This window comes from Phalaenopsis equestris, unplaced genomic scaffold (genome assembly GCF_001263595.1).
Source record: "Phalaenopsis equestris unplaced genomic scaffold, ASM126359v1 Scaffold000552, whole genome shotgun sequence".
Classification (NCBI taxonomy): domain Eukaryota; kingdom Viridiplantae; phylum Streptophyta; class Magnoliopsida; order Asparagales; family Orchidaceae; genus Phalaenopsis; species Phalaenopsis equestris.
This window is the reverse complement of record NW_018164992.1, coordinates 3,849,388-3,862,210: the sequence shown is the minus strand read 5'-3', so window position 1 is coordinate 3,862,210 and position 12,823 is coordinate 3,849,388. Positions and strand designations below refer to the sequence as shown.

At 37.6% G+C, this 12,823-nt stretch overlaps 1 protein-coding gene across 1 annotated transcript; it reads right to left on the bottom strand.

The window, feature by feature from the left end:
- Nucleotides 1–695: 695 nt before the first annotated feature.
- LOC110029159 (probable lipoxygenase 6) lies at nucleotides 696–12,353 on the bottom strand. Its single transcript, XM_020731318.1, has 8 exons — nucleotides 11,894–12,353; nucleotides 11,520–11,800; nucleotides 11,183–11,420; nucleotides 6,409–6,732; nucleotides 6,158–6,243; nucleotides 5,968–6,075; nucleotides 5,290–5,861; nucleotides 696–1,721 (listed from the first exon to the last, which is right to left on the bottom strand). The coding sequence occupies exons 1-8, from the start codon at nucleotides 12,261–12,263 to the stop codon at nucleotides 977–979; spliced, it is 2,724 nt and encodes a 907-aa protein (XP_020586977.1). The 5' UTR covers nucleotides 12,264–12,353; the 3' UTR covers nucleotides 696–976.
- Nucleotides 12,354–12,823: the final 470 nt, after the last annotated feature.

Sequence of the window (12,823 nt, the reverse complement as noted above, 5' to 3'; positions counted from 1 at the left end):
TCGGTTCCAAAATTTGGGTGAAAATCAGGAACAAAAGCACCCTTAGGGCCTGTTTGGAGCAGTTTATAGTGGCAGTGTCAGTTGTCCATATGATCATGAACTTTCCAACTCTAAATGAAACCACAGTAATTTGCCGGAAACTTGCTGAATCCGAGAAATACTTCTTAAATTCAATCCACTATTCTCATAGTTGATGGGAAGAACCAATCTTACTTCCTATCTATTGAAAAGTTAGTACAATTCTCTAATACAAAATTTGTTGGAATTAGCAGAAACTTTCAAATTTATACACAATGAGAAAGCTTTCTTTGAATGGAATCAATCACTCTTCTCTGTAATTAACTCGATGTATTTGCACGGGAACTATTTAAAATGCATGGAATGGACCAAACACATTCATCTTAGAGGCAAAGGCATCAAGCCCAAAAAGGAAAAAAAAGAGACATTTAAAAAGCTATCAAGAGAAGATCAATCGACTTTAAAAAAGCTATCCCAAATGTTCATTCAATGCATATAATTTTACAACCAGAATTACTACAATATTGCAAAAAAAATGCAAAAAATTTTCATCAAAATATTTATAATATTCACAATCGACTTCCAAAAAATATTTTTACCGCAATAATCTTACAACTATTTTACAAACAATTACAGTCCCCCTCACACATACTTATCAAAGAGCTTAGGCCATAAAAGAAACAAACATAACAATAGTACATTTAATATACAAACTACCCTAAGGGACAATTACATACAGATCAACCCAAACTTGCTATTTACAGATCAACCACCCTCTTTCATCTATTTTTCATATTCTCACTCAAATATCAAAATTCTCAATAGTTTGATCGTGGCACCCCTAAATTTAAATACATCGATTCGGTAGTTCAGAAAAATGACTTTGGTGGCTTAAGTTGTAAATATGGGTATTTCGGGTAATCTGAATGTAACAATCATCCCTACAACAAAACAAAACTCATATAGAAATGCTATTGGGCACTCCCCTAGCGGTGACCCCCGGCCCAGAACTAGGCACAAGCAACTCATAACCCAGCACACCAGCTCCACACCTGTTCCTCTTCTCCGAATCCCAATTCCTCCTCCCAATCTCCTCCTCAATCCTCCCCATCTCCGCCGAAAACTCCTCATACCCTTCCAAAACCTCCTCCTCCGCCGTCCACGCCGCCTCCCTCCTCTGCCCCAAATACTCCTCATCCGGCGAATGCGTCGACAATGTATCCACCACCGCCATAAACTTCGTCGTCTGCAGAACACTGGGCATTGCCGACAAAAAATATCGGTGCGGATCGGCGACAAAGGCGGCATCTTTATCGTCGGGAAGAAGGCGGCGCATCAGTGGAGGGCGGTTTGGAACGTAGCCGCCCAGAGGGTATTGGCCAAAGTTAAGAGCGGCGTGTTGGGCAGAGGAGATCCAGATGAGGGTGGTGAGGATGGAGGAGAGATGGGTGGGGGTGGAGAGTGAGGGCCACCAAGTGGAGTGGCGGAGATCAGCGTGGCCGGAATTGATGGATTCGGAGTACCAGGATTGGAGTTCGGTGTCGGAAAGAATGGAGGAAGTGTTGGGGTAGTAATGGTTGGTGTAGTGATTGACCCAACATTCGATGGCGGACCAGATGAGAAGACCGTCTTCGGCATAGGGGTAGTCGGAGATGAGGAGACGGAGGGAGTGCGGCTGCGATGGGTCTTCCACGGCGACGCCCCTGCATTTTGGGAAATTTTTTTGAAGACAAAAGTAGGAAATCTGTGTAAAGGTTTAATATTATAAATAATAAATTTAAGGAAGATTTTCATATGTAACAATGATTTCTTAATTACAAAAAATATTTAATTTTGAATATTTAAATTTATTTATAGAAAATTATAAAATCAAAATGATATCAAATTTTAGATATAAGAAGGCATTTTGATTTATAGAAATTAATGTTAGTAGCATGTATATATCATAACCCTATTTTGACTTAAAAATCTGATATGCTTGAGAACAATTGGATTTCCCTGCAGATTTCTATACATGAATAATCTAACAGAACAAAAATCTAACAATAAGTAGTATGATAGGACATTCATATAGTACTATTCTCAAAATAAATCTAACAGATTTTATGCCCATATTTATGTCATTTATATCAAAATGTCCTACCATAATTTTTATTCCTTATATACTATTGCAATTGACATAAAAAAGTAAAAGAGCATTTAGATACATGTCACATAATTCCTATATATATATTTATGTATCCAAAACTTATATTTCAATTCTAACATTTATAAAACTCAAAATTTTCATATTTCTCAAAAATTAAAGTTGTGCCTTGAATATTTACGGCGATAGTGATAATTTGATATCTTAGCATTGTACGAAAATTCAGTAGACACGCACAAATAATATAAAAATAGGAAGATGAGACACCAAAATTTTTTTACATGAAAAAAACCTAAAGAGAAAAAATCACAAGATCTGGTTCAGTAAAAATAGTTTGTTATGTGATTGTAAATACATATATATCCACTCCTCTCTTGAATTTCAGAAGATGGAAGTACAATGTTAATAATTACAACTTTATAGTAGTAGTTCAATTTAAATAATCGTAATCGGGATGTAATAAATATAGTTTTTTGGCGATAATAGCGATGGTGTGTTGTAAAGGTTGTAGTTGATTGCTACAATGGTCGTGGTCTGCCAAAAATATTGTTGACGATGCTTGTAATAACATTAGCTTTTTATAGAGGCCGTAGCAGTAGTTGGTCTTATATGTTGTAGTAGGTGGATGTCAGAGCATTAGTTACAGTGGCCATAGTGGAGGGTTGTGTGATAGCAGTTGGTTACGTAAGCTAAAGCAGGGAGCTACAATAACGTTAATTGGGATACAAAGGACATAAGGGAGGGCTATGATGATATTAGTTTTCCATGTAGGTCATAGTAATGAGCTACAATAGCTCCAAATAGGTACAAAAGTCATAATAACAATAGCAGTTGGCCATGTAAGTTATAGTAAGGAGCTGCAATGGCATCAGTTGGCCACAAAGGTCGTAGTGGATGGTTGTGATGACAATAGTTTGCCACGTAGGCCGTAGTGTGGAGCTGTAGTAGTGTCGGTTGGCCACCAAGGCCATAATGAGGAGCTCAATAGAAAGTAGCCACATTAGTTGTAGTGGAAGCTTGTAATGACAACATTAGACTATGCAAGTCGTAGTGAGGAGCTATTATAGTGTTGATTGGCCACCAAGGTCGTAGTTGGAAGCTATAGTAGCATCGGTTGACCCCCAAAGCCGTAGTGAGGAGTTGTAGTAGCCAATAACCAAATGTCATAGTGGAAGGTTGTAATGATAGCATTTGATGACGTAGGCCACAGTAGGGAGTTATGGTGTTGTCGGATGGCCACCAAGACCATGGTGAAGAACAATGAAAAACTATAGTAGCGATTAGCCACATAAGTCATAATGAAATACTATAATGACAAGATTTAACCACGGAGGTCATAGTGGAAAGCTACAGTAGTAATTAGCCACATAGGCCATAGAGGGACGCTGCAAGAGCATCAGTTGGTCATGAAGTGACATAGTTGTGCTACATCAACTGGTGACAATATTAGACCAAATAAGTTGTAGTAAAGAGCTATTCAATGTCGGTTGGCCACCAAGGCCGTAGTGGTGAGTTATAGTAGCATCGGTTGGCCACTAAGGCCGTAGTGAGTTGTAGTAGCAACTAACCACATATGTTATAGTAGAATGTTGTAATGATAGTATTTGATGAACTAGCCGTAGAAGGGAGTTATGACATTGTCGGTTGGTCACCAACGCCGTAATGAAGAGTAGTGAAGAGCTATAGTAACAATTAGCCACATAAGTCATGGTGAAAGACTGTAATGATAACATTTAACCATGTAGACCATATTAAAAAGCTACGATAGTAATTAGCCACATAGGCCATAGAGGACTGTTGCGAGAGCATTAGTTGGTCATGTTGCTACACCAACTGGTGGCAGCAACACCATTTTTTTGAGATTATTATTACATTTGAGATAACTTTTTTCGATATTCAACATGAAGAGGAGACTTCAGGAGTATGTTAATTGTCAGCAGTTTTTGCTAGTAGTTAAATGTCGAATCTTCGATTCAACGTATTCATTATCCCGTATGTGAGATGCATTGTTACACCGTTTTCAGGGAAACTTTACAACATATTCAGGATGCATTGTTACTCCACAAGATCAACCAACGACGACAATCAGGGGTTAGACAGAGATCGTCAATGACCAACGGTCAGTGGTCGATGGGGGTCGGTAGCTGCGAAGGTAGGAAGTGATTGTCGAGTCTTTATTCCAGAACATCTCTGGAAATTGGCTCCTCCTCCAGGAAGGGAGTAGGGCTCTATTTGTAGATTTTGGGAGTGGTGTCATCCATAACTAATGCACGAATCTAGACCATCCAACAGATGGTTAATAGTGATTCCCTTAATCATATGAAAGAATTAAGTGGTCTTGGGTTTGTTGTGATTCATCTCATCAAGCCGCTCTGTTTGACTATAAATCTGTCGGATTTAGAATTCATTTAATTATCCAATTAACTGTTCAAAGTTTCCAAAATTAGTTTAACGGGTTTATCCGCGCTTAGTTTGACTTTGATTGGAACAATTTGGTGTTATTGAGTTCATCCCGCCGAGCCGTAAGTTTGTTGAAATAAGAGTTTTTTATAATTTTTACTTTAGATCGGAACAATTTTAACTCCCAAATACATTGAGTTTCATGTCAAACGATAAATTTATTGATGACTCATCAAATGTCATTTTAGAAAGGCAGACATATATAAAATAGTATATATATATATATAAATCAAAGTTTAGGTGATTGGTTTGTAAATGCATATGAATCGTGTTGTATTAATGTAAATCTTACAAAAGTTAAAATAGAAATATCTCAAATGTATAGAGTACCTTAATGCATGGGATACATGCACTATCACTATAGAATTTGGAATAAAATGATAACAAAAGCATAATTTGTTTCAATATTTCTTATTATTTATTATCCATATACTTTTTTTTATTTATCTGTCAAAAAAAAATTTAAATCACTAATAAAACATTAATAGAGCTGGAGAACATTACGAGCAGGGTAATCACATGTGGACACGTTAGAAAATGGAACGATTATCATGTTTAATGGTTGTATTTTTTGTGGTCTTTTGGTTGAGAAATTATTATGTGTTGTCGTCCGAGATGATGATTCATGTGAATAAAAACAAGAAAAGTTCAAAAACATGACTTACCTTCGGATAAGATCCGCCGGGAGACCTTCCTTATCGAACCGCCAATGTTGGCGGTAATAATCAGCCGAGATCTCCATACACAGAGGCCCAGGCGTAAAGCACGACTCTATAACTCCGCCGGCGTTGACCAAACTCTGTCGGGCCAGCGCGTTTATCTCAAGCGTGTACCTCATATGCGGGTGTAGCAGCCTAAAAACCGGGTGCATGCAGCTCAGCCGCCGGTGCGCCGCCAGTATAAATGGCTCCATACACGCGTGCGTCCTCAACCAATGGTTCACCAGCTGGTGCACCCCACAGTCGTTAGCGCACGCATGTGCCTTCCCCAGCTGCCACAGCCAGCTCGTCGTAGCGTCACACGGAGGCGTCAGCACGCGGCTGAACCGTTTTCCTCCGGCAGTCTCCGGAGGCAGAGCTAACTCAATCGCCACCGGCCGGAGAGTCCCCAGCGAGCTTAAGAAAAAGATGACGCGCGTCGCATAGGACTTCCGACCGTCGAGGGAGTTGATGCGGTCGACGAACGGTAGGTAGGTGTCGTGGTGGTCAATCATGAAGAGCTTCTCTTCTTCGATTGCCTTTTTTTTTTTAAAAAAAAAAGATAGAATTTAATTCACCAATAAGAAATGGCACAAAATTTAAAATTTGATTTGAAGATAGGGGTGTTTTGGGGAAATTGATTACTTGTTGAACGGACATGCCGTTGAGGTGGCCGGCAATGTGTGTTTCGGTGATGGCGGATTCCGGTGGACCGTACAGGTCGGGATCGAGCTTGCTGACCGGCGGGAAGACCTGAGGTGGTGGTGGTCGATAACGGTGGTTTTAGTAATTATGAAATGCTTAGGGTGTGATGATGTGGAAGACAGAAATTTACTTGGACACGCTCGATGTTGACCGGGTTGATTCCGGCAATGGCCTGGCGGCCGAGCTCGTCGTCGCGGAGCCACGCGAATTTGTCCTCTGCACGTGCCAGAGTGGGGCAGGGTTAACAAGATGCACGGATAATTCTTTCAAAAACAAAACAATTACTTTCCTCTGCCTCCAAAGTGTTAAATTTCTTACAAATCTAAATGTCACATTAAAAAAAGATGGGTGAATAAAGAAGTTGGGATGAAGGAAGATTACTGGAGAGAATGCTTGGAGTGTCATATCGAAGAAAGCCATGGCTGGACTGGTGGAGCTTCCGGACGAGAGGAATCTTGTGGAGAAGATGACCCTCAATGCCGAGCTTTAAGAGCAGTCCATCCTTGTAAAGATTGTCGATGTCATGAAAGCACTGGAAGTCGAGATTTTCTGCAGAGACGGAAGCTACGAGGGAAGGGACGAGGTTGTGGAGCACAGCCTTCAATCTGCCGGCTGAGAAAGTGTCCTGCTTCAGCTCCTCAAATGCTTCGTCTCGGGGGACGTACACTGGATGGGGCTTCTCAATTCTGCTCTCACATTCCAAATCTGCCATAAATTAAGCCTAATTATATTTCTTTCAACAGACCTACTATCAGAAATGTAAATCTCCACTTCAAAAAAAAAAAGTGAAATTTACATGTTTAGAACACGATTGTAATGTATATACATATAACAGATTATAGTACAAGTATAAATGACACTATTATTTTTTTTTTTTAAGTGAAATACAGTCTTCCGTGCATGCAGATATTTAAGGCACGTATATATGTAAATATGAAAGTATAGATGTGAGATGTGTAAATACATTAGATTTGTGTTCTAGAAATATAAATATCCAACAACAAAAAAAAAAATTGTTGTCCAAACTTTAAGCTCAAAATTTTACTAAAGGATTTCACAATAAATGATGGATATCAAGTAATTGTGAAAATTTCCTTTTTTTTTTAATACGGGATAGTTTTTGTATTAAATTCATTAAAAATAGTTTTTGTATTAAATTCATTAAAAATAAATTTTCACTAAATACATATAAATAATTAAAAAAAAATAGAAAAAAGCTCTTTTTAGTCTCTGTCCCGGATGACACAAACAAAAACAGTAAATATAATGAAATTATAAGAGAATAAAAATTAAAACATGATAATGACTAATGCAATATTTTTTTCCTGTCCGGCTGCTTCTAATATTTCTAACTAATAGTAAGCATTCAAAAAAAAATTTTAAAAAAAACTGAACTGTAAAATCTAGGATATTCAAATCATATCATGAATATTGTGTTGGATCATCGATGTATTAATAGTTATATAACAGAGATGCGTGGCATACAGACTGAGGTGAAAGTATGATTATGGATAAAAAAAAAATACGGCCAATAAAAGCCCAATGAAAGAAGACCAAATATCACATCACATGAATACCAAAGACTTGAATGATCGAGCACGGAAGAAACGACACAAAACCAGAAGAATAAGAACACAAAAATTTAACGAGGTTAGACGAAGATGCATACATCCTTGGGAGCAGAGCGGCAAATTTCATTATTTTGGAGTAGTTACATACTCATAGGGTTACCATCTATTTATAGATAAAACCCACAGATAATTACAAACACGCTCTTGCTCCCTCGAACCCACCAAAAGACACATCTCTTCATTCCAGAAGACACATCTCCAAAACCAAGAGACTTCAAATTCCTGGTATATGATAGCTAACATGAAGAACCTGAAATCGACCTAACGAAGGCTATCTGAGCCAAAGATCAAGATCCATCGAGCCTAGAGAAGGAATCGACCCAACTTCCTCCCTCGCGTCAACAATCGCCTCATAAGATCCATTGAGCCTCCAAGACTCTTCAAGAGGTTGAATGTTCTCGCCATGATACACTCTGTGAAGAATCCAATAGAACCTGCTGTCTAGGGGTTAGCTACCTGTCAAATTACTATGATTCACATCTACCCGATAGCCTAGTCTCATTTTGGCAACAAGAGCTCTTCATCTAAGCGTGAATAGTTAATAGCCAAATCAAAACAACTGATCGGTTGACTCAAGCAGACCAAACAAAACCCAGATGACTAAAGGTCAACCAATTCCGACCATAAGCCCTAACTCAACAAACATGGATAAAAATGTAATTATGCACACGGTATGCCCCTCTCTTATAAATAGGGGGTCATTTCTACAAGAACAATCAATCAAATAATCAATAAAAATTTTCTCATTCTACGATTCATTATTGCGCACTCTCTTTCTCTCTTTGTCCCTTTTCTCTTTCTCTTTATTATTCTATACGCTAGTCCTTTGGTATAATTCTGAAGACAAATTTGGATTCAGCAATATTAGATATATTTTACAAATCTTAGAAGACTTTAAAATATAAATCTAACAAATAAAAAAATTAATAGCAAAAATAGAGAAGTTGTAACCATCTGTTCGTCCTAAAGAGAGCGGCACCCAAAAACTAAGAGATCAATTAGCTACGACACAGTTGTTCTCGCAGCCAAAAACATTTTAAGTGAAATATGCATACAAGCCACACAATTTTTATATATTTATAATTGTAACAACTAAATTTTTTTACTTATATTATAGCACTTCGGTTTATTTTTAGTTAACTTTATAAAAAAAATACTTTTTAACATGGGCAAAACACACATAAAGGTTTATTTTTAGTTAACTTTCTAAAAAAATTACTTTTTAACATGAGCAAAACACACATAGGGCTGTAATTGAATCGAGTCGAATTCATGGATTGGACTTGGCTTTGTTAAATTTTAAGTTGTTCATGTTAAGTCAGAGCTAGAGCCTACTTTCACATGTGTTCATACTTGGCTTGCTTAAATTTTTTAATATTTATACTTAGATTTGTTTGTATTAATTGAATGAACTAAAAATTTCATATGAATACAAATTTTTTCTAATATTTATACTTGATTTGTTTATATTAATTAAGTAAACTAAAAAGTCAAACGAATACATAATTTTTTATCCAAAACAAAAAGTTCAATTTCTGCTTGATTTTTACATATAGCTAGGAAATAAGTAGCTTAAAATTCAAAAGAATACTTAAATTTTTATATAAAGTTTGTTGTGTGTCAGAAGATTTGCAAAGGTTGAGTGACAGTTTAGTTCTTTAGCGTTACACTAAAGTTTAACATGCACACTAATGTAATTGAAATAATAGATAGGCTTCAGAAATTTTTACGTGAAAAATATGAAAAGGGAAACAATCATGGGGTCTAACTTAGTTAGACCAATTCTATATAAGTTGGTGAGTACATGCTCAGGTTGTTGTCCTATAAGTGAAAAAATGTTACACAATTCCTTGAGATACAGTAGTTGTATTGCAGAAGAATTTGTTGTACTACGATCGGGAGAGGTGGCAGCTGGGAATAATTGTCAGGACTTAGGTGTACTGTCCTCAAGAAACGTCGTTACATTGTGTTCAGAATGATGCACTGCTTCTTCGGGTGCATTGTGACTCTGTGATGTTGATCTTTACTCTGCGCAGTATTTCGATACTCAAAGACATATGACGCGACTCCACAAGGGGTTTCATTGCAACGAGCACAAAGCAACCGACAGTGGATGTTTGTGCCTGGTGAGCAGTGGTTGATGGTAGTCGACAAGTGCGAGAGTGGGAAGCATATGTCAGCTCTTCAATCCATAGCGAAAATGAAACTCAGGTCGTTCTAAGCAAATCAGTTCTAGTTCCAACTCTTCCCCCAGTTTAAAGTCTTTGTTCCTCTTTATAAAAAGGGCATGCCTCTATTTATATAGTATAAGAGTGACTTCCTTGCAAATAAGAAAGGATTTGAGACTACTCTAACGGACAATCCAGAGTTGTTCACATAATAGAAAGGCGTTTTGTGATCATTTAAGTGTCTTAATAATGTCAGAATTGAGTGATATTTAACTTGTTGGACTCTTCTAATCGAGATGTTTGATTTGACTAAAGCTTGTCGGATTTGGAATCCATTTAACCTTCTAATTAGTCGTTCAAAACTTTCAAAAGTAATTTAATGACGCGATATAGGCTTGATTTAGCTTGGATTGGCTAATTTTAGTGTCATTAGGTATGTCTCGTCGAGCAGATCAGTTTGATTGTAAGTTTGCTAAAATCATAATTGTGAATGATTTTTAATTGGAGTTTGAATGTTTCTCACTTAAAAATGCTCAAATATTTGTGTTAATTGCCTCGGGATTCGAGATTCATGTCAAATGACAAAATTTGTTGATGACATATCAAAGTTGTTAACAAATCATTTTGCAAATCTCAATAAATAAACAATCGAATCAAACTAACATCCAACTAATTTATATTAAATAAATAAAATAATATATAAGTTATAAGTAATTTTTTTGGTAATCAAATAATATAAATAAGTACCAACAAATTAGTTCATTAAAATAAAAAAAATAGAAATACATTACATTAAATGCATATGCATACTAAAATTAAATTATAATGTATTATTGTTAAATTTACAAATAAATAGGTTCTAGTCAATTAAATTTTATTTAAATAATATATCATATAAACACATGATATTAAACAAAGTATTTATTAAATACAAATAAGTTTATTTGTGAACATTAATAAACAAATTAAACCATGTTCACATTTGATTCATTTAACTTTCGAGCTTTTAAAACTATATTAATTAATTTATTCAAATATGATCAAATATTAATCCAGCTGAACTTATGCGAGTTTTGAATGTGAAAATGGTTAGATATGTGAATTTATTTGTGACATAGTAGCTGAGAGTGAAGCTTTCAACGGTAAGGTCACATGCTCAAATGTTACATATTGACTGCACGACATTTCTTTTAGGTTTCAAAGAAAATTAACACAAAGGACACGAAACAAAGACAATTAACGAAATATTCCTAAAGAAAAATCCAATCTGACCAATTCTTTCATTGACTCGGCACCATATGGGATGCAATAAAAATTTAGGGACTTTGAAAAACTGGATTAGTTAAAAAAACTTACTTGTATCCGTCGGTGCCCGGCCGGTGCGGCACCGGCGAGGATACGGCATCTTCTCGCCGCCAAGGTTCGGCCTGCTGTGTTCCTTCCCCTTATCGGGATTTCCCAAATCGTTGTAAGTGGCATAATCGTAAATCCGATCGGATAGTTTCCGAACCCCATTGCCATCTCCTCTCAGCTCTATCAACTCCTTCTCCCTCAACTCCTTGAGTCCCTCCGGCGTCTCCCATGACAAATAAGCCTGCAAATCAGCAACAAGCTTGCAAATTGATGAACAATTCTTACAAAAAACAAAAAACTTCATTTTTGAAGCTCTAGATTGAAGCAAGGAAGACGGTACCTTGTTGCTGAAAAAGACGCGCTTGGAAGGGATGTCCTTCATTAACTGCACCCAAGAGTTGCAGAGGAAGTGTACGGTGCCAAAGGGGAATCCTTCAACGATGATGCTTTCTAGAAAGAACTCGCGCTGGTGTCGATTGGCCACGGTAATGGCGCCGGGCTCTCCAAAGTCTGAGTCCACCGTAAAATCCACCACGCATACCGCTCGCTCTCCTTTAGCCTTCATCTTATCGTCCCAGTCCTTGATCACTGCCTCTCCGCTCTTCTTCGGTGCCCTTGTTCCTTAGACCAGAGTATCCCCATCAGAGAAGAGAGAGAGAGAGAGAGAGAGGGAGACAAACACACACACACACACATAAGGTAAGCATCACTTACTTTTATTAATCTGTGTGCTTATCAGTTCCAAAACCACATTTTTGCCGATCTTAGGATCCAGCTGTTTGGCAACAGCGTCCAGTAAATCCTCCTTACTCTTCTTTCTCACCGTAATAACCGCTCTCACCTTGATCTTCGCCGGCTTTCCCACCACTAAACTCACCACCTCCTCCCTTAGCGTAGCCACAGGCGATCGCATGAGCCTCAACGAACGGGACAGAAACCCCCCCTGTTTCGCCGGAAACAGAATAGGAGTGGAGGAACAGAGACCGCTGCTCTGTTTCATTCCAAGCATCAAGATATTGGGATCAGGGAGCATAGAAGACCTGCGAACGAGATAAGGACCGGCGACTTGGCCGGCGATAGCCATCTTCCTTGAAACTCAGAGCTTGGTATGCAAGGAGCGGAGAAAGCCAGCGCCAATCTGTACGGCATCCGGTGGAAGTAGTACTTTATAATAAAACAGAAAAACTTGGTTTAATGTTGGGGTCAGAAGGTCGGTTGGTGGACGTGTTTGGTTCGGCTTTTGCCGTGTGCGCAAAGGGTCAAATGGTCAGAAAGTGTAATGACCATTTGGACCCCGTCATTTGCATAAAATGAAAATTATTATAATTATGCATTTATTTATTTTATTGGACCTACTAATTATGTGACACTGATACTGACAAGAGGTATAAACTATTCAGATTAGATCACTAGTAAATACTTATATATTGTCACTAAATAAGATGATTGTTATTACATGCATTAATGCGCCACTTGATAAATTTTTTTAATTTATTAAATTATTAGGAATTATAACTAAAGTAATTGATATTCATATATGTTATGGTATGGCTCATATACCATATCGGGACAGACGCTGGATCGAAGCGGAGCAGAGCGGAGCGGAAGAATCTGTCCAAATTGGGAAGTTACGTGGGTTGGGGT